This window comes from Hermetia illucens, chromosome 5, assembly GCF_905115235.1.
Source record: "Hermetia illucens chromosome 5, iHerIll2.2.curated.20191125, whole genome shotgun sequence".
In the NCBI taxonomy this organism is placed as follows: Eukaryota; Metazoa; Arthropoda; class Insecta; order Diptera; family Stratiomyidae; genus Hermetia; species Hermetia illucens.
This window is the reverse complement of record NC_051853.1, coordinates 9890955-9914088: the sequence shown is the minus strand read 5'-3', so window position 1 is coordinate 9914088 and position 23134 is coordinate 9890955. Positions and strand designations below refer to the sequence as shown.

At 45.6% G+C, this 23134-nt stretch overlaps 1 protein-coding gene across 11 annotated transcripts in view; it reads right to left on the bottom strand.

The window, feature by feature from the left end:
- Window positions 1-490: 490 nt before the first annotated feature.
- LOC119657601 overlaps window positions 491-23134 on the bottom strand; it is a 136742-nt gene continuing 114098 nt past the window's right edge. For 10 of the 11 annotated variants that reach the window (XM_038064600.1, XM_038064589.1, XM_038064590.1 and 7 more), the window contains 4 exons: window positions 15452-15457; window positions 14566-15333; window positions 14358-14498; window positions 491-611 (listed from right to left, as the gene is read on the bottom strand). In XM_038064600.1, coding sequence (XP_037920528.1) covers window positions 540-611; window positions 14358-14498; window positions 14566-15333; window positions 15452-15457 — 987 coding nt within the window. In that variant the 3' untranslated portion in view covers window positions 491-539. The remainder of the gene's footprint in view (window positions 612-14357; window positions 14499-14565; window positions 15334-15451; window positions 15458-23134) is intronic. The other variant, XM_038064599.1, reaches the window with a different exon arrangement.

The window sequence follows — 23134 nt, the reverse complement described above, 5'->3', positions numbered from 1 at the left end:
GTCTCTTTGGTTTTGTTTAGATGAGATTTGATTGTGTAAGCGATGTACTTAAAATAAATTTATATATTATCACTTGGTCTAAGTCGTACTTTCAGTTATGGAAGTTTTGATAGATTGGAGATAGTCTCGTGAGAGTTAGAACTTTCTTGTAAGGCGAATTCTCCTAGTTTCGAAGTAATTTGATGTGCTTTTTCTGGAAGTGAAGCCGAATTAACTAACCAATGGATGCAAGACCTCTACTCTGAGAAATATCTTTTGTGTTACTGAATATGGAACGTGGTGATTAAATTTGAATTCTTCAAGTGGTTATGCGTGAATCTATAGCAATTTTTGCAAAACTGTCCATTATTATAATTTGCTAAGCGATAGGTGTTGGTTAATGATAATTTCTCTAGCTGGAATTTGTTTTCAGTTATCTAAATTGGTGAAAAATGAGTTTAGTTCAAGGCATCAAAACAACCGGTAACTGGAAGTGCAGCTTAAACCATACTCGAAAGATTCCTTATTGTTATCTTCACTTAACAGCTGTGTTGGAAAATTTAAATATAAATCGGGTTTTCCTGTCCTGTGAGAAGACGAAACATCGACGTTGGCATTGTTTTCATTAATATCTGCAAAGGAATGAAGAAAATAGTCAAACAAACCATAAATGGGACAGATAATCCCCTATGATCAAAAAGTCCTGGAAATTTTTAATTTAAACGAACCGTGTGTAACAGTGTGAACTAACCATTAAATGTAATACATAGTGTGAATTAACAATTAAGTTTACTACAACTGTATTAAATATACATTCAACTGTCAAATATTTTTTCAAATAAATATGATTCCACAACATACTGGCGACGAGGACGGTCGTGTTTTTCGTTTTTCCGAGCGCGAGTTAAATATGGACGCCACACAGTTTGCCGAATTTTTACGTGTGCAGGCGGAGCAACAAACCGCCATCGTAAAAATTCTTGAAAATTTCGCTACCGTGACGATTGGTAGAGAAAACATCTCTACAGAGGTAAAAAAACAAAACATCCTAAAAAACTTTAAATGTGAGAAATATGATGGCGTTACAACGGCTAGTGTTTTCGTAGATTATTTTGAAGCCCAGTGCCACATGTGGGGAATCGAGGATGATATAAGTTCGAAAAGAGAATTATTCGTATCATGTCTAAAGCCGGAAACCTATCGTGAATTAAAAATTGCATTTGCGGATGCAAAGAAAAAATTTGAAAACCTGACTTACACGGAAATCGCGGAAAAATTCGTGAAGCTTTTTGAACGAAAAACCACGCGCTTCAAAGCTCTAATGAACTTTTGGAATTGTGTGAGGAAAAAAGATGAGTCATTCGAATCTTACGCGAACAGGCTAAAAGACATAAGTCGCGATTGTGGCTACGACGGCGACATGCTAGAACGTCAATTACGTGATCGGTTTGCAACGGGTCTCAACCATCCCCGACTTGAAGTGGAATTGAAACAAAGGTGGCCAGAGCTAGAAACATTCGATGATATTGAAGGCATAGAAAACGAAGTGTCGTTCGCGGAAGTTTTCAAAATAGCGCTATCAAGAGAGTTGGCGGAAAAAGACATTGTAGAAAGTGAATGCGCGGAAGTGAAAAAGATAGTAAAACGTCGTTCGAAAATCGGTAAGCGGATCCGAATTTTGTCGGAAGAACAATGTTTAAGATGTGGTGCGCGTGAAAGACATTCAAAAGACAACTGCAAGGCGGCGAATCACAATTGTGAAGCGTGTGGCAAACGTGGACATTACGGGTCGTGCTGTATAAGAAAAGGCAGAGCTAAATTGATCGCGAGAGACAAAAAGAAACAACAGCGTATTTATAACGTAAAAAATAGTGATACATCTATTTCGAGTTGTGAGCAAGTTTTTAAAGTAATGAGTGCCATTGCCAAGAAAAGAAACATTGACGTTAAGATAAACGGTGTCACGTGTACGATGGACTGGGATCCGGGCGCGTCAGTTTCCATTATAAGTACAGATTTTTGGAAACAGATCGGATCACCAACGCTTAAAGGGAAGCCAAAACTACGGGCTTATGGCAATTTCGATTTACCTTGCCAAGGGGAAGCTACAGTGACAGTGACGCTGAACAAGCGAACGCGATCGTGGTGGACAACGCGAATCCAATGTTATTTGGCTTAGAGTGGAATGAAGCCTTCAATTTGCCACTGCCCGAACCAGTGTACAACGTAGATCGTGTCAACAACCACGTGCAGCCGACAACGAAACCACTGCATCAGAAGTTAAATGACATATTGGAAGAGAACAAGCAGCTATTCGAAGAAGGACTGGGAAAAATAAATAACTACCAAGTTAAAATTCACGTAAAGGAAACAGCAACACCAATACATATTCCAGCCAGGCCAGTCCGATTCGGAATTCAAAAAAGCGTGGAATTCGAACTTGAAAGGTTACAGCAGCTTGGAATTATCTCACCTGTTGACCCCAACGAAACACCGATCGAATGGGCAACACCCACTGTCAACGTGGTTAAACGAAACGGAAATATACGTATTTGTGGTGATTTTCGTGTTACACTGAATCCAGCACTAGTAACAATACGACATCCAGTACCAACATTCGAAAACATCCGTCAGCAGCTTGCCAAGGGTGAGAAGTACACGAAATTAGATCTACGCGATGCTTATCTACAATTCGAGATTAGTCCAGAGTCAAGAAAATACCTAATCATATCCACACACAAAGGTTATTTTCAGTATAACCGTATGACTCCTGGTATATCGAGTGCACCCGGAACATTTCAAAATTATATGGAAAATCTACTTGCTGGCATACCCAACGTTGCAATCTATTTCGACGACATAGGCATTACAGGTCCAGATGAAGATAGCCATCTAAGATCATTAAGAGAAGTTTTTAAACGTCTGCGTGAAGCTGGTTTTCGTATCGAAAAGAACAAATGTAGCTTTTTTCAAGACAGTATTGACTATTTGGGCCATCAATTCAACCGAAAAGGGATCTATCCAGTGGAAGACAAGCTGATAGCAATCAAAAATGCTGCAATACCCACTAACAATGATTGGTCAATTTTTACGAGAAATTTATACCCAACTTACATGGAGCATGTTCCGAACTACACGCATTAACTGGTACAAAGTCGCAATGGCGATGGTCAATAAAGGAACAGAAATAATTTGATAATGTTAGACATATGATAGCTAGCGCCCGTCATCTAACTCCTTACGATCACACAAAACCGCTTTATTTGGCAACAGACGCATCCGACGTAGGCCTTGGTGCTGTTTTATATCATCAGGACGAGGCTAACAACGAGTTACCTATCGCCTACGCGTCACGAAAATTGAACGAAGCAGAACAAAAATACGCTACCATTGACAAGGAGGCATTAGCAATATTTTTCGCCGTGAAGAAATTTGATCCATATTTACGTGGGACAAAGTTTACATTAATTACGGATCATAAGCCGCTTCAACACCTGTTGGGAGACAAACGAAATTTGCAAAAAATCGTAAACAACCGTCTGACGAGATGGGCACTAATGTTAGGTGCATACAATTACGATATACAGTATCGTCAAGGCAAATACAATATTCTAGCTGATTGCTTATCACGCTTACCAAACGTACATGAAGCGAATTTCGGAGGAAGCGCAGAAGATTCATAAAATTTATGCGGTAATTCAAACACGGAAGCTTGATGATATTGTACTAACAGAACAGGAACTTAGGAAGCAGACGAAACATAACCTAATATTACGACGAGTAATTGAGTTAATTGAGCGTCACTGGCCAGACACGAAGTGTATCAACAACGAGCTGAAACCATACTACGACAAACGGGAGGAACTATCATACGAAAACGGTATGTTGATGTGGCAAGGACGAATTATCGTGCCCGATAATCTTCAAGAAGTAACATTGAGGCATCTTCATAGAGGGTATCCAGGCATTGGCTCTATGCGTGCGTTAGCGAGGTACTATGTATGGTGGCCGAACATCGACAAGGACGTGGAACATACAGTGAAGTCATGCATGGCATGTCAACGGCAACGCCCAAAACAATCTGAACTGCCAATCTACTTTTGGTCCCTGCCAGAGCATTGTTGGCAACGACTGCATGTGGACTTTACAGGTCCCTTCGAAGGAAAAATGTGGATTGTGCTTGTTGATGCTTTATCAAAGTGGGTAGAAGCAGATGTACTTTATGCTGCAACCACAAGAACTTTGTGCAAATTCCTAGAGGAGAAGTTTATAACATTTGGTTATCCGGACCTCCCTAGAAGAAGTCGAACTTTCAATCTCCCGGTGCAACAATAAAAAATCTTCGGGCCCCGATGGCATCTCGAACTTTGTTCTGCGGAAGTGTGCGCCTACCATCAGTGATCGGCTCGCCATCCTCTTCAACAACTGCTTGAACAACAGCCACTTCCCGGTATCTTGGAAATCCGCCCTCCTCATACCTATCCCTAAGAAGGAGTGCTCGGGCGATCTCAAAGATATGAGGCCCATCTCTCTTCTTTCCAATATTGGAAAAATCTTCGAACGTATCCTACTAAGTCACCTCAACAGACACTACTCCGCCATCATTCCACTTAACCAATTCGGCTTCGAAAACCTCAGATCCACCGAGCAGGCAATCATGTACCTGCAAGACCATATCCTCAATCAACTGGAAAACAGGCATTGCACCGTAGCCTGGGCCTTAGACCTTGAAAAGGCGTTTGATTCTGTTTGGAAAGAGGGATTGCTCTACAAACTAATCCAATCCAATTGTCCCCTCCCCTTATTCAGAATTCTCGCAGACTTCATCTCCAACAGAACTTACCACGTGCGTTTCGATGGACTACGCTCCAGCGACTTCCCGGTAAATTCAGGAGTCCCTTAGGGATCTATTCTAGGCTCCAAACTTTTTTACATCTTCCTCCACGATATTCCCCTCCCTCCCGTAAACTTATCCCCCACGACAACGGCAACTCAGGCAGCCCTTGTCTCGCCCACTTCCCTCAACGACAATGGTCCTCCCGCATCAGGAGGGATCCTTTTCGCGGATGACACCATCCTATATGCGAGTGGTCTCAGGCCCTCAATAGCCTCCCTCTCTCTCAATGTCCTAACCAATAGGTTCATCGCTTATTTCAACCGGTGGGCTCTTACCAATAATTCCCTTAAGCCTGAGGTTATTTGCTTTAGAAACCCCAGTGGGAAATGCCACTGGCGCACAGTACCAGAAAGCAAAAACCTGTATTTACGCATTGCTAACCACACACTCAAGCCGAAATCAAATATTAAATACCTGGGAATCTCCCTCAACAACAAACTCAAATCCAACCCTCACGTCAGATCTGCTATTGCCAAGGCCTCTAAGGCCTCAGCTGCCTTAAAAAACCTCCTCTCATCCCGGGCCCTGTTCCCTGCCACCAAAACCCTTTTATACAAAACTCTCATTCGTCCAATCCTGACCTACGGTTTCCCAGCATGGGCTACTATGTCGCCGAACGTAGCAGAAGACCTCCAACGCTTTGAAAGTACGATACTCAGGAAATGCACGGCCAAATGCAGAAGGCCAAACCTAAAATTTCACCAAAACTCTCTTCTGTACGATCTTTCCGGAGTTTGCCCCATAATTCCGCACATGATCAAGTTGTCGCGCGCCAGACTGAAAAAGTGGCTGTCCCAACCTAACCCGCTGATAAAAAATCTCGCTAAACGCAATGCACTATTACGCGAGCAGAGGTACCACGTGTCAGGGCTGACTTTCCTCTCGGACAGTAACTCTCCTCTCGGACAGTAACTCTCCTCTCAACCATCACGCCTCTCCTCCCTCCTTCATCCCCTCCTTTTATCAAAGCTCCTCCCCGGACTTCCACAGAGGTTAAACGCGTAAGTCCAATGTTTTGGCAGTCAATCCCCGCGCAGGTGTAGATCACCTTCTATTATTTTTTCTTTACTTAGTCCAGATTAAGACAATAGACACTAATTAGCCTGTACATAATGTAATACCTCCAAGCATTAATTTCTTCCCTAAATTACCGTCCCTCCTTCTACCAATTAAGCCCCACAATACATGCCCCGCAATCCCACAGTCTTTTTCATCCCTCCAGCCTTGGGTCACTGTCCTCGCACAGGCCCAAATCGAGTAGAAGGTAGCCCTTTCTCAGAATGCTACCACCATTGAGAAAGGACTGCGCTTTACTCCAATTCCGTTAATCAGTCCTGTCCACCAGTGCCTAAAAAACTCCCTTTTCGCCGTTTCCCAGTACGGAGTACTATTTTGTGTTATGTTTGTTTAGTTTGTTTAGTTGTAAGTTATAAATTATTCTTAGGTTTAGCACATGTTATGTCAAATGAGCACTGACATGCACCACTTTTTCACTTGATACTATGTAACCGGCTAGGCCGGATATCTCCGTAGGTTAGCGTTAATTAGTCACGCTTGAGCTTTTAAGTTATTATTTCTTTTGTACCGCACATGTATTTCTTTTCTTTGCTCAATAAATAAATTTGAAATCTGCATGGCAGAATCCGTTATTTTCGTTTTTTTTAAGCTGGTACTACCTTAAATGACGTAGATGTCAGCATTTTAGCTCCAATGCATCATTAGTGTAATATCTACCTGGCGTCTTTCACCTTTTGTCGCATTTTAATATGGATAGATTTGTTGAGCAAGAAGTTTGTTTAAAATTTTGTGTTGCTAATGAAATTTCATGTGCTGATGTATTAAAAATTTTGCAAAAAGCCTTTGGAGAGACTACTCGTTCCGGGCACCTATCCACATCAAATACCGAAGAAAACGTCGAAAGGATGAGGAAAATGGTGCACGAAAATCGTCATACCAGCCTAAGAGAGATTGCTAGTGAATTTGGCATTGCATATGGAACCGCTCAGTACATCCGGGCTAGTCCTAAAAGAGCCGAATTTCGTGTAAAAATAACATTGAAAGACATTTTGTGAGGACATTTTCATGAAACGCATAATTATGAGCGATCATATGTGGGCCCAAGAGTTTAACATGGAGACAAGTCAGCAATCTCCTAAGTGCCGAACCGAAAAAAAACAGAATGCGACGAGTTGGTTGAAGGTTGCCTGCTGAACCAAAACCAACAGCTCTACTACCAAACGCTATCTCTACCTCCACGTGGTGATTGCTGGGAGTTCTTTCTTAATGAAAAACTGCAGACGGAGAAGGATGAAGGCGGGACAAATTGTACCAACTAGTCCTCCAGGTTGGGGGTTTGGTACGGTTGACAACCCTGCACGGAAAACCGAAGTTTCGAACCCACGAAAGGAGCCTCGTACAGGATGGATTTTACAACGACGAACCCCCCAACGAAAACGGAACAATGATTTGCGCGTTTCCTCATGGAAAATGCACTCCCTGTACAGATCGAATGCTGCTGAGCAGCTAGTCGATACCCTGCCCCAATATAAGGCTGATGTAATAGCGTTACAAGATATGCGCTCGACAGGGACCGGTTTCCTGGAGAAGACCCACTTCACCATATATTATAGGGGCCATCTAGTAAACCAGGTGCTTGGAGTAGGTTCCCCAGGCTGCCAAAAAATGAAACCTGCTGTTGTGGGCTTTGAAAACATAAGGGAGAGGCAAATTTAGAAATATAAACCTCATTAACGTTCACGCCCTACAGAGGAGGCTGCAGAATCGGAGAACGACACCTTCTACGAAGCAGCTGAGCGGACCCTCAAAGCCTGTCCCAAGTATGATATCAAAATCATAGTTGAAAATTTCAGCAGTCATTTATTTTATTTATTTATTTAATGAGGACAATACACAGAAAGCAAATTTCTTATTACATATTGTCCTCAGAGGAAGGAGCAAGTAAATGGCATATTTTGCGCTTAAAGCTAGAGAGGGACATAGAGTCAAAGGAACCAAGCTGTAGGGCATTGTAGGACCGGCAAAACCTCGGGATCGGAGAGTGAAAGTAAATCTCGAGCTCGGCGAAGGGTACATCAAAAATGTCCGCATTACGTGTGTAATGAGACGAGGCGATACGGAAAGTAATATCCGAGTTGGCGGAGCAGTCCATCAGACCATTGCAGAGTTTGAAAAGAGTACACATATCAAGGAAGATACGGCGTTGCTGTAGGGAGGGGAGATTGAGGGTGCGGAGTCGTGACGGATAATCAACCCGTGGAAGGGTCTTTTTGTAAAAGAGGGTCCGGGCGAATTTGCGTTGTACAGCTTCAAGAGCGCAGCCGTCACGAATGCGGTAGGGGGACCAGACTACACAGCAATATTCAAGGATGTTTTTGACAAGGGAATTGAAGAGTGTTAAGGAGGGCTGGATTGAGGTAAAGTCGGACGAGGAACGTAGGATAAAACCAGACATTTTGGAAACTCTATTGATGATGTCAACGAAGTGGGAATTGAAATGAAGTTTATCGTCGAATATTATACCCAGGTCTTGGAAGGAGGTCAGTAGTGAAAGGGGTTGACCACTGAGAGAATAGGAAAAGGATGATGGGGAGGGTTTAAGGGAATAGCGCATCCAGTGGCATTTGTTGACATTCAGTGTTAGCTTGTTGACCGAACACCAACGGGCTAAATTATCAAGGTTGGATTGTAAGAGAGCACAGTCCAATGGAGACGAAACAGAGGCAACGAATTTAAGGTCGTCTGCGTAAAGCAAATACGGACAGGTGACGATGGAGGCGAGGTCATTGATAAAAAACAGGAAGAGTAGGGGGCCAAGTGTAGAGCCTTGGGGAACACCAGAGGAAGGAGAGAAGGAACCAGATGAGTGACCATGAAAAGAAACTTTGCAGGAACGGTATGAGAGATAGGAGGAAAGCCAGGAGATGACTGAGGGAGGGAAGTCTAGCGAAGAAAGCTTAGAGAGGAGAATGTAATGGTCAACGGAGTCAAAGGCTTTGGAGAAATCAGTATAAACAGCATGTACCTCCTGTCGTGAATCAAGCGTTTAGCAACAAAGTTGGTAAAGACCAGAAGATTTGTAGCCGTTAATCTATGTCTCACGAAACCATGCTGCTCTTTGGCAATGAGGTGACCGAAGTGCGCGGTCAACCAGTCGTTGACGTATCTTTCTAGGATTTTGGAGCAAGAGGAGAGAAGGGAAATAGGGCGGTAGTTCACAGCAAGGGAAGGGTCTCCGCTCTTGAGGATAGGAATGATAATGACCTCTTTCCAGAGACGGGGAAAGTAGCATTCGTCTAGACTTTTGTTGTAGATTATACACAGGGGGAGGGAAATGTGTTTTCTACAGTTAAGGAGGAAGAGATTAGGAAGCCCATCGGGGCCAGGTCCGACATTGGGGTCAAGGTTACCAATGAGGAACTCAACCCAGGAAGGCGTAAGGAGAGGAATGGCTAGTGATTCGGAGGAGTCTGTGGTTATGAAAGGTGTAGAGGGTGAAGGGCTCGAGGGAGAAAACACTGATGAGAAGTAGGTACCGAGAAGGTCGCAGGATTGTTGTGGGGAGTTGGCAGTGGAGTCAGCGAAGCTGATAGAAGAAGGGACAGATTGAGTTGGATTACGAAAGTTGCGAGCGTGAGACCAAAAGGGTTTTAAGTTACCGCGGGCAAGGGCGGCTTCGACGCTCATTTTACGCGCTTTTCTGATCATTGACTTCACAGTAGATCGTATAGCTTTAAAGTGAGCAAGGTCGGAGTCATTTTTAGAAGCCCGAAACTTCTTCCGCAGTGTATGTTTCAAGCGAATGTTAATATGAAGTTCCGTTGTGAACCAAGTTGGGTAAGAACGTAGGCAGGGAGGGGAAGAAGGGACATAATAGGAGAGGAGATCAGAGAGGATATTGTAGAAGGTGTTAAGAGCTTGATCACACGATGAATTACTTAATATATGTACCCAGTTGAAAGACGCTAAAGCTGAGTTCGGACCGTCAAAATTGGCTTTGCGGAAGTTGAACTTAGTGGGTGTACGTTTGGTTTTGGGTTTTGAATGAGGGAGCTCCGCTTCAAATTCAACCGCGGGATGGTGAGCGTCGGTTTTTACATACGGGGATGTGCCAGGAAATAAAGAGAGGTGGCGCTCGGGGAGGTTGGAAAGGAAGAGATCGAGAGTGCGGCCCAAGGAGTTTTTGGTGGTATTGAAATTCAGGGCAGAGCAAGTATACATAAAGGAAGAAAGTGGGAGGGAAGAATGGGAGAGGTTGTTGGAAGGAGTTGGAAGACTAGGATGATTAGGCCAGTTGAGCATGGGGAGGTTGAAATCTCCACAAAGGAAGAAAGGGAGGGAAGGGAATCTGACGGTAAGGAGTTCAGACAAACTGTCAAACAATTCTTCATACAGATGAGAAGGGCTAGCATAGGGGACATATACACAAGAAACAATGAACGGGAGGAAGTTGGGCGGGGAGACACGAAGAGCAACACAATCAAAAGGAAAGCCATGTAGAGACGGAGCTCATATTCAGGCGATACGTTGGCTCCCATAGCTTACATAGGGATACCAATGATAACGGACTGCGGATTATTCAGTTAACAGTATCACACGAAATGGTTGTTGGTTGACGCGGAAGGTGGTTCACAAATATACATGGACCTTTCCAGACGGGACCACTTTCAACCAAATTGACCACATGTTGATCGAACACCGCCAGCTCTCAGTCTTGATGAATGTCAGAACATATACACTCGAATCACTCTCTCGTTGGCATAGTGCTCCGAGCTTATAACGCCGCTTGCAATCTCCTCTGACAATCAGGTGAAAGTGAATACTGTAGACCTTCAAAACACAGCCCTCTGTAACACCTATAAGGGGTAAGTAGATGCTGCAATAACCACACCTAACGGATGTCCTGGAGGTGAAACATCAACAAATGATTTTCACAACCACCTGAAGGGCGTTATCATTGATATGGCCACAAATATACTAGGCCCCAGCCGCAATAAAAGTCGGAACGACTGGTTTGACAATGAATGTAAGCTAGCTGCGGAACGGAAGAATGCCGCATACCGAGTAATGTTGCATTCTCAAAGAACGCAGGCACGCGCAGAGAGTTATCACGAATTCCGTGGAGCGGAGAAACGACTTTACAGACGGAAAAAAGAACCCTGGGAGAACCAGGGCCGAGAACAATAAGTCTGTCAACTCAAAAATTACAAGGAACAGCCGCGCCAGGCGAGGAAGTTTTAGCAACAAGTCAGCAGGATAAAGTCTTATACAACTCGATGCTCATTATGGCGATACAAAACGTGAAATTTGATTTCCGACGGAATGGGCATATCGGAGCGATGGGTTGAGCATTTTGATGTTGAGTTGGAGTTCGCGTCAACTGAAGACGACGGATAAATGGTGCCACCACCGAGCATGGAAAAAACAGTCCGTGTAATTCACCGGCTTAAAAACCATAAGTCGCCAGGAGCCGATAGAATTACAGCCGAATTGGTTAAATATGGAGGACCAATTACACCAAGTGGTTCATCAACTGATGTTCAAGGTATGGGGCAGCGAATCAATGCCTGACGACTGGCAAAGAGGCATTATCTGTCCCAGACATAAAAAGGGGTATATCACGCAGTGCAGCAATTATAGGGGTATCACGTTGCCGAGTACCATCTATAGGATATTCTCCGCTATCTTGCTAGGCCGGATAGCCCCATACGCCCAGAACATTATTGGCCCATACTAAAGGGACTTCACTTCAGACAAATCAGCGATAGACCAGACTTTCTCTGTACGGCAAGCAATGGAAAAACTGCTGGAATATGGACATCGACTTTAGAGTCGCCTATGATAGCATAGCCAGGGTAAAACTTTACACGGCCATGAGAGAATTCGGTATCCCGACGAAATTGATAAGACTGACAAGGTTGACCTTGACCAAAGTGCGAGGCCAGATAAAAACAGTAGAATCACTCTCAAGGCCATTCGACAACACCAACGATCTAAGACAAGGGGATGCCCTATCATGCGTCCTCTTTAACCTGGCCCTGGAAGAAGTGATCCGTGATGCTGAGGTAAATGCGAGGGGTATGATCCTCTTAAGTCCATCCAACTACTGGCATATGCTGACGATATTGACATCATGGGAAGAACCACCCGAGGCGTACAAACCGCCTTCATCCAGATTGAGCAGGCGGCGATTGGCGCGAGATCTTGGGCTGCACATCAATGAAGGCAAGACAAAGTAAATGGTGACGTCAGCACCAAAAACCGACCAACCAACAACATCAAACCGCACTGGTCAAACGAGAAGAATAAAGATAGGAGACTACAACTTGACCGTTGATAAGTTCTCCTGTCTAGGGTCGAAAATCATAACCGATAACAGCTACGACGATGAAATCCGCGGACGATGGTTGGCACCCAACAGAGCCTATTTCAGCTTACAAAAACTGTTCCGCTCGAAACGTCTCACCATAGGGTCAAAGCTCTTACTGTACAAGACAATGATCTTGCCAGTCCTCATGTATTCCTCGGAGACTTGGGTTCTTAATAAGAAAAATTGTGAACTTTTGGCCGCGTTGGGGAGAACAGTCCTCCGAAGAATTTTTGGCCCCTTACATGAGGATGGACGATCCCGTAGCCCACATAACGACGAAATCTATTAGCCATACCACAACCGTCAGGTGGTGGATAAAATCCGGCTCAACAGGTTGGGGTGGGCGGGTCGCTTAATCCGTATGGGTGAGGATGATCCAACCCGGAAAGTCTATAAGGGCAATATCTATGGCAGAAAAAGAAGACGAGGCAGACCCTGCCTGAGGTGGAGTGATGGCGTAGGCCAGGACGCCAGACAACTGCTAGGAGTATCGAATTGGTGAACCTCGGCGCAAAACTGGGATGTCTGGATTTTTTTATTAAGGCAGGCCTAGACGGATATCGGTTGTTGCGCCGTTGATGATGGTGATGATGATGAATGCCTTCACATGTTGTGGCTTAGACTATGCAGGCCCTTTCAAAACACGGATGTCAAAGGGCCGTGGAACCACTGTACTAAAGGGTGATATTGCTTTATTCGTTTGCATCGTAACAAACGCAATCCATCTGGAACTAGTTAGCGACATAACAACTGAAGCGTTACTAGCTGTTTTCAAGAGGTTTATCAGCTGAAGAGTGTTTTGTAGGGAGATCTGCAGTGACCATGGATCAAATTTTATTGGAATGGAGAAAGACCTCGCAGAAGCGATTAAATCGTCCACCAACGAAATCACCAAAATATCGGCCAAGGACGGTGTCTCGTGGAATCTAATACCAGTGGCTTATGGGGGACCGGAGTCAAGTATACAAAAGAACACCTGAAGTGGGTTTTCGACGAGGCGAAGATACTTCCAACCTTCCAATAGTTTTCTACCGTTCTTTGCCAGATCGAGGCCTTCCTGAATTCTCCGTTAACGCCGATTTCTAGCGACCCAACCGACCTTTAAGCTCTAACACCTGGACACCTTCTGATCGGCGACGTCGCACACTATACATGACATATGCTCGCAGTAATACACCAGGTGTTTTGGAAATGGTGGTCAACAGGGTATTTGCATACTCTTCAACGACGCTCCAAATGGACGCAGGGCACTGAGAACCCAAGGGTTGGTGAAATGGGCTTGGTCAAAAACGGGACATGCCTCCATCGAAGTGGTCGCTAGCATGTATTCAAAAAGTTCACCCCGGATTAGATGGACGAGTTCCAGCCGTGACGGTAAGGTATCACGGTAATCTACTCAAACAAACTACCGGACCCAACCTGTGCCAGCTCCCGGTAGATATCCTCTTGGAAGCAAAGCAAGAACAAAAGTGAAAGTAATTTCGCATATCTCGAGGATTGTGAAGAAGTAACCTTCCATAAGGAATCCCCCGGATTTAAAACCAGCAAGTTCCAAAGGGCCGTAAGGCATAAAAAAACCGAACAAAAAAAAAAGAAGAGAAGAATGATGTTATATGTGCTCGAATGCAGGTTATTGATTGACCTGAGGAAACAATGACGAGGTCACACACATCTTTACCTCACCTTGTTCAGCTTCTCAACACGGCTGGTCCCAAAAAACTGAATTTCGTGGAAAAGCAACATCGAAACACATTTTGTGAGAATATGCTTTCTGAAGCGAAAAATTACCCAACCCTCATAAAACGCATAATTACTGGTGATGAGACGTGGGTCTACGAGTTTGACATGGAGACAAGTCAACAATCGTCCGAACACGAGTCGAAGCGGAAAAAATAGAATACGACGAGGGAGCTAAACGTCATCTTTGGTGGCGTACCAGCGGTGCATGGACGAGTGCATGATACGTTGACACACGCGTGTTGTTTAAGATAGATGTTATTTTGAAGGAGATAAAATAAATTTGCCTGAAAATCAAGTCGCGTTTTCGTCATTTATAAATTTCCGGTACTTTTTGATCATAGGATATTTACGTACCTCGCCGACAGAAGTGGCTAAAAGGTTGACAATTTTTTCATGTGGTACCGCAACGACACTTTGGTTGTTAATTTCTATAATCCTATGACCAACGCGAACGCCTCCTCTTTCGGCAATTCCACCTCGCAGCAGACTGCATATCTGGAGAGAACAGGTTAGGTATGAATTAATGTAATGTTTCAGGGCAGGATCGGTGATATGAACTTACCACTCCGTTTTGTACACTAAAACCTAACTGGTACTTAGTGTTGGGTCGTTTTATCTTAACTTCAACTACAGGTGCACACGGAACTACGGTGAATTTGACGACAGTTTGATTTTTAGAATTCTTTATATAGTTCTGGCATGTGGACAGTGGCAGGCCCACTAAACTGAGACCATTGATTGCTATCAATTGGTCACCGATATTTAGTTGGCCGCAACGTGCTGCAGCTCCCGTTGACATTAAGTTTGCGATAACAACGGTTGGAAGCATGGAACCCCATCCACTTTCAACGATCACCACCCCTAGGATTTCTCCTTTAGCTTTAGGTACTACCACTTCTTTCTGCAGCTCCTTTTTCGCGAAAATTTCCAGTTCATCGCCAAAAATCTCTTGGCTGTTGAGCACTTCCTGATAGTCCATTTCCTTGACGAAACTGTGATCCTCAATACCATTCGCCTTGAGAAATTCCATGTAGGCAACTTGGAATGCTTGACCAATAGATTGAGCTATGAATTGAGCTTCGTCGCTTTCAAATACGTGACAAATCATTTTTGGAGTTCTGTTTGGTTTCGGGGCATCGTCTATATCCTGGGGGACGAAGCGGCGTCTTGCCATGAGGACGACAAGGTCTCCTATGTCAGCTATGTAAGAAATTGTTCGTAGAGCATGATCCATCATAATCTCTTTGAGGTCCGTGTTGAGGACCATGATTTTTTCCGTTGAAATGAAGAGATCAACTTCGGTGCTTGGCTGTCCTTCTCCATCGGGAGCCTGCAAATAGAATGAGCGCATTATAACTATATGGAAGGGATGTTTGGGTACCAAAGGGAACATATAAAAGCTTTTTAATGAAATGATGTTTTCTAGGTTTTACTAGGATTGTACTCACCAACGCCTAATTGGATCGAAGTCGTCATGTGATGTAATGATTTGAAAAGAGAAGAAAATTACATGGTATTAAGCATTAGATTGACTGTGGATGCCTGGGGGTGCACTTGTTACTATAATGGATGCTTTTGTTGTTATGGTGTAAAAATGAAATGCAATAAGAATACCATAAAAAAATAAAGAAATCAGTACAGTTCCGCTGAGTGGGGTTCTCGTCATAATAGGTCGATTACCAATGAAATAAGCAGGCAACATTATCAAAAATAATTCACTGGTATCCAGATTCTGGACGGCCACGATAAGGGTCCATAATTAGACAAGTCTTCACACGACCTACTATGGTCGCTGCTGAAAACTGCTTCCTTGCAGGTGAAGTGTGTAATGGGCTGTATGGCAGTGGGTTCATCAAGCTGACGACGACTCCCTTGGCTGCTTGTTATGTTTAAGGAGGAGAAGGGTAGGTGGATGGCTGAGTTAGTTTTAGATTAGTTAACTGGGGGGAGCCGCAGCTCCGAGCACTCAGGCCATTGTTAGGCCCATTGTACTATCCCCGTAGTTGCCTATTCAATGGCTTCCCGCCTACGGTGTTCGCAGGCTTTAGCGAATCTTAGAACATTCTCCAGAGGCAGAGAGTGTGCAGATTCTTCATTGAAGAAAACCTTGCCAAGGTGTCTTCGTCTGAGATCTGAGGATGCCGGGCAGCTGCATAAAAACTGCAGGGCCGTCTTCTCCTCCTCCTCACATTGGCTGCACATAGCCGAAACCACTACCCCAATCTTTTCCATATGGTAGTTTAAGGGGCAGTGTCCCGTCAAAAGCCCTACTAAGGTTTTCATGTCCCACTTCTTAAGGGACAACAAAAATGCCGCTCTAGTGGCCCTAGGCTCCTTCACAAGGATTTTTGCTTGCCGGCAATAGTCCAAATTTCTTCACTCGGTTGCGTGAATCCTTGCAATTTCACCCTCCAGAGTAGACTTGACAGTAGATGGTCGGACTCCAAGAGCTGGTTCTGGCCCCACCATTGTGGATCCAGACCCTCGGCGAGCCAGTCTATCAGCCTCCTCATTACCCACATCAGGAATGTTTCATTCAGTCGGCCAAGTTTCAGCAGTAGTTGATGACCACTCTACACCAACTGGCTTGATATGTTGTTGCCATTTAGTGCTGATAATGCCGCCGGACTGTCGGAACAGATTCGAATGGTGCGACCCCTCCATTTTTGTCGCAGACATTCTTCTGCTGTCAATGAAATGGCATATATCTCCGCCTGGAATATGTTCGTCATTTTTCCGAGGGGTCGGGCCAGTTCTATAATCGGATTCTTCGAGAACACCCCTGCGCCCGATCCATCCTCCATGACTGACCCGTCGGTGAAGATTATTAAGTCTGTAATCTGAAAAGACTCATGGCCACTTGTCGATCATTCTTCTCTTTCGGTGATTACGACAGTGCATGTTTTTTCAAAGACGAATCTGGAAACCATATGATCGGTCGGCATCAGGGCTACCGGATGTTTTTCAAGGAATTTCCAGATAGATGCATAACCGTTTGATTGGCCGCCTTTCCACGCCCCAATGGTATCGAGCCTATATGCGTGGTTGGCCGCTTTCCGTTTCACCTCCAAGTGAATTGGGGGTAAATTTAGAATAGCTTCAAGTGCCGCAGTCGGCGTAGTACTCATTGCTCCAGTAATACTTAGGCAACCAAGTCTCTGAATCTGTGTTAGCAGCTTCCTGCTGTTAGCAAAGTTCAGTCTTGGCCACCAGACGATGCATGCATACATCAAAATGGGTTTTATGATGGATGTATACGTCCAGCATATCCGTTGGGGTGAAAGTCCCCAGGTCTTACCTATCGCATTCCTACAGTACCAGAGCAATCTGCAGGATTTCTGATATTGTTCCTGGATATGATGCTTCTACGTTAACTTGGAGTCAAAATGTACTCCTAAGTACTTGACTGTTTGTGCCAGCTGGATTTTTTTTCCTCCAGGAGCCACAGCAGGGTATCCATTACCAAGAGCCATAAGACTGGTGAGAGAACCCCTCCATCTGGGCAGCCCCTGAGACATCCTGCTTCAATAGACTTCTGGCCGACCGATATGTGGATTTTTCTCCACTCTAGCATGTGAAGGATCCAACTGATTAGTAGCGGTTCGATTCCATGCTGTCGTGCCACATCACAAATTGCCGCGAATGAGGCATAATTGAAGGCACCTTCGATGTCCATGAATGCGCCTAAGGCGTATTCTTTATCGGACATCGCCTTTTCAATTTTTGCCGTAAGTTCATGGAGTGCTGTCTCCGTGGATTTGCCTTTCTGGTAGGCGTGTTGCTTATGGTGAAGTGGCCACTTAGGAATGTGTGTATTCCTCATGAACCGATCTACTAGTTTTCTAGTCCTTTTAGCAGAAAGGACGTTAGGCTGATCGGTCGGTGCCCATTTCACTCGCTCCAGTGATACTACTTTGCATGCCAGATTCCAGTCTCCCGGTTGAGGGCTGTATGCACCTGCTGGCCCCAAGATTAGATTTTGGATGCTGCCTGGGAAGTGTACTTCAAGCAAATGGTTTGCCGTTTCTTCATCGCTTTCTGTGTACTTCCCATTCTCTAAACGTAAATAACCCAGTTTCTGGGTAGGTTTTTTGACCAGGATCCGCTTCAGCTTTGAGGTTGCCTCAAGAGAGTTAGTCCCTTCGCAAAAGCGTCTCCAAGATGATCGTTTAGCCGATCTTATGCTCTTCTTTAGAGCCTTCTGTGCCTCTTTATAGCGATTCCAGCTAGTGCTTGATTCACCCTTCAGAGCACGATAAAGGATCATCCTTGTCGTTCTCCTCTGCTTTGCCAAATCCGAGTTCCACCATGGTGTTTTACCCTTCTTTGGTATCTTGAGTGGACAGCTTTCTTCGAAAGCTTCTCTCATGCTAGTTGTGATCATCTGGGTTGTCTTCTCAATTCCAGCAATAGATTTGATGCGCTTCCCAGGGATCGTGGCTCGGGCGCTCAATTCTATTTGGTACATTATCCAATCTGTCTTCCTCGGATTCCGAAATGGAGTGCGTGGAGGTGGATCCATGCCCATACCGAAATCGATGCGTCTGTGATCCGAAAGTGTGATATCGTTTGATACTCTCCACTCTCCGATCAGAGCCGCGATGTCAGGAGATGCCACCGTGATGTCGATGACCTCTCGCCTGACCACGTTGAAGAAAGTGGGTTCATTGCCCACATTTAAGATCTGCAAATCGGTTCCTACTAGATACTCCAGTAGTCTCGATCCTCTTGCATTGATGTTCGAACTTCCCCAGCATATGTGGTGAGCGTTGACATCACATCCTGCTATTAACCCCTTGCTTCTACTTTTGGCATATTGGATAGCTCTGATGAATGTTCCACTGGGAACGTCTTCTGCGTCGTAGGGGAAATATGCAGACCTCCATAGTATCTCTTTATATCCCTGTTGACTTTTTATGGTTAGCTTAGCCGATGTGGTGTCGCCATCACATAGGTCGTTAACCAGGTTAGCCTGGTCTCCAACCATCATCCAGGTGCGGGGTCGATCGCTTCTATTGGCATACAATAGGTCAGCATGTTGCAAGTTTAGGCCCCTGACTGTCCCACCAACAACCCACGGTTCTTGTATTAGGTATATAAATGTCTTGCAAATTTACTTGGGAAATGTGGCACCTCATCTACGTTTCAGATATCGATGCCAGGGGCTGCATGTCCCCTTCAATGGTTTTAGGAGCTGACACTTGTAACGTGACGGTCCCTAGCCCATGGTAGAGCCGGCAGCCCCATTTTTCCTGAACCTTCTTAACATCGGGTTCGGGAACGCCGATAGTGAGAAAAGTTTCCGGCCTATCGGCTCTCTCTCCTGTTTTGCTGCCTAGAAGTAACCAGGTGGACGTGTTACGGTTGTTCTGTACACCAGGTGGATGGATGAACTGAACCAAGAGCTCGGAGATTATTCTCCTTGTACCGTAAAAGATGTTAACAGAACCCCAACCAATCTAACGAAAAACAACATACACCGAGTTCTTCATGGCCAGGAAGGAATTCGGTCTCAAGTAAGCGGAGCTCTGGTTATGCTTAAAACCTTTAATCTGCTAACAGGGCTAGCTAGGGTGAACTTCTTTCCTGGAAAACTAATGGGAATAAACGCAAAAGAGGAAGGAGAGGAAATGCTGCCACGCGCATCATCACAGGATGGGTTGCTTGCTTCCAGTCAGGTGACAGTGGCCGTCGATCAAAACGCAGTGAGTACCGGCCCTAGCAGTGCAAAAACCAATAATACTGGAAACCTCATTCAGTAAGAGGGAGGACCAAATGTCAGTCTTCATTGTCGTCAAAATGTTTGCAGCGAGTAGAGAGTTATATACCGAAAGTGTCGACGTCGAGACTAAACATAGGAAAGGACACTAATTGTCAAGACTGCACATCACGAAGAGACGGCAGTCGGCTTCAGACTCTTTTAAAAACCAGTACATGCTCTAACCAAAATTACAAAGACTAAGGAGGCCGGTACCTCAATGAGCGGGATAAAAGAGACGAGGCTTAGTACCAGGTGAATATAACACCAAATATCTGGCGAACTAGCAAAAGACACCGCGTACTACAGCCTAACATTACCAATCTTATGAGGAAGTCGATCATATAAGCAAAAGAGGCACAGTTTGCAAAGGTATAGAAAACGAGCACAGAATACCCTCATCGAAGGTCTTCAGCGAGGTGCAGACCGTCGTAATCTTGTACTTACTTACACACGCCTGGTCCAAAAGCTCTTGTGATCAGGTCTTGTTATAGGAGAGCCAAACCTTCCTTGACTTAGTGCTGGTGGTGGTGGTGGCTTTCGACATCTGAAGTCAGTGGTTCTTAAGAAGTGCGAGTAGATTGAACCCACCTAGGGACTGCCTAGAACAGAGACTCGCCTGGCCAGTCTATCGGCCCGATCATTTCTCTATATGTTCCTATGACCGGGAACCCAGAGGGGGGTGACTTTTAGCGTCATTCTTTTCCAGCGCGTTCCTTGACGACCTCACTATCCTGAAGGATATCGCCATTGAGTACAACGCTTTAATGACCGAATAGCAGAATGACAATGTTATGCTTAGGGCTCGGATTACATAGTTTGACAGCAGTGCACGCTACAGCGCAAATTAGGTCCACACCGGATCCTTTTAGGAGGAGTTCGAAGCTTGGGAGATCACCACCGAGAACAATGGTTCTTTTTGGTAGTCGAGATTCGTCGCGGGACTCTAAAAGAAACATGAATAGTCCCTTGATCGACATCATTCCTTGTGGCGCAAGGCGCGAAAGCAAACGGGAACATACCGGAATGGCGTTCGTTACACTCGGGGAACGAATAAATGAACTGTGCCAGCTCATCAAGGAGAGGCGGAATATCCACCAAAATATTCGAGCCTTGATAAGAGGCATTAAATTGTCTTATATCAAGGCACTCGAAGAAAAGAATTCCCAAGCGTCAGTTGGCAAGGTCACAAGGGAAACGCAGGTGACGCCTCCCCATGATAAGGCAGGCAGGAAGAAAGGAAAACGGGCAAGAGACGGTACCAGCGAGCCTCTAGGACCACAGCAAGTCCCAAAGAAGAAAAAAGCCTCTTCACCAAAGAAGGCGCAGCCGGCGAGAGTACCCGCGAAAGTCGGTAATCTCATGAGTGCAGCCGCAACACCTACAAACGTGGAAGAAACCAACGCCCGGAGTCCCAATAATGGACTAAGGTGAGCAACAAGAGGAAAAGGGACAAAAAGAAGCTCCGCCCGGAAATAATAATTATTTCCAAGAAGGGAAATATGTCCTATGCTGACATCCTCTGAAAGGCGAAGTCAGACCCAGAATTGAAGGATTTGGAGGATAGTGTGAGCCGTATCAGGCGAACACAGAGAGGGGATCTGATGCTGGAGTTAAGTAGATCCGCCGACAAGTCGGCCGATAACTTCCGCGAGAAGGTGGAAAGTGTACTAGGAGAGGAAGCTGAGCTAAGAGCTCGGAAACAGGAGATAGTGGTTGAATGCAAGGACCTAGATGAAGTCACCTCACGGGAGGACATCTGTGCTGCGCTATAGCAACAATTCAACTTAAGCGATATAGACCAGAGTGCCATAAAAAGGATGAAGAAGGCATATGGTGGCACACAGACCGCTATTATTAGTTTACCGGCGGAATCAGCTATTAAGTTAATTACCGCGGGCAAGGTAAGAGTAGGTTGGGTCGTGTGCAGGCTCAGGGAGCAAATATCTCTAAAGAGATGCTTCAGATGCCTCGATTTCGGCCATTTTGCGTCGAGGAGTTGCAGGAAGTGTGGGGAAGAGGGCCACCTCATCAAAGATTGCACCGGAAATCCACGGTGTATGCTATGTAGTGGGAAAGAGGGCGTGGACGACCGGCATGTTGCGGGAAGCAGCAGATGTCCGGTATATAGGAGGGAGCTGAACCGCACACGCAAATGGGGAGGTGGATGCGTCTGGCAGCGTCGCAATCTGGGCATGCGGAAGACAAGCCATTCAGGAAGTCATGGCCCCCCTGGCAGTCGGTTTTATAAGGGCGAAGGTCAACGGTGTCCATATTTACAGCTGCTACGCTCCTCCTCCTACCTTAGCACAATATGAGGAGATGTTAGACAGTCTGGTGTTGGACGCTAGAGACCGCAGCCCTAAAATCATTGCGGGCGATTTCAACGCGTGGGCCCTGGAGTGAGGAAGCCGATCGACGAACACCAGAGCTCAAATTCTGTTAGAATCATTTGCGAAGCTGGACATCGTGCTGGCCAACGTTGGATGCGTGCCCACCCTTCGAGGAAGAGGGTCGGGTTCGATCGTTGACCTGACATTTGTTACCACTTCACTGGTGAGGGAGATGGCTTGGCAAGTGAGTGAGCACTACACCCACAGTGACCACCAGGCCATCTTCCTCCGCATTGGTAACCGGGGAAGCAATCAACGACGCTCTGGAGGTGGAAAGGCTAAGGCGGTTGGCTGGTCTATCGGAGCTTTCGACGAGGAGACATTCCTGGCCGCATTGGAGGGAGCCCATGATCCGGATGGAACAGCGGTGGAAAGGGTCACACAGCTGCCTCAGCGTGTAACCGAAGCATGCGACGCTAAGATGCTACGTTTGAGACGTTTGCACCACGGTAAGAGGCCAAACTACTGGTGGAACACGGAGATCGCTGCCTTGAGATCCTCTTATCTTCGAGCGAGGAGACTTTCCCACAGGACAAGGGGAAGGCCGGAGCACCAGGAGCGTGAGGAGGAATACAGGGATCTGCGAAGCAACCTTAAGAAGGCCATTCGAAGAAGCAAGCGGGAATGCTACCAGAAGCTCTGCATGGAGGCTAATACGAATCCATGGGGTACAGCCTACCAAGTTGTAATGAAGAAGATCCGCGTGCAAAAATCACCTCAAGTGACATGCCCACGCCTCTTGTTGCAAATAATTACAACTCTTTTCCCGCAGCAGGAGCAGGACGAAAGAGAACCCCAACTGGCAGCTCAGCAGGACGTCCTCTCGATCCCTAATGTTACCGAAGAGGAACTTTGGGAAATCTGCAGACGTATTGGGGACAGCAAGGCTCCGAGTCCTTGGTTCGGCATTGCTCGCGGATTAGCACCAGTTAAGCTTTCACCTCTGAACACCGCTGGCAACTGGTGAGCGGTTGCATTCA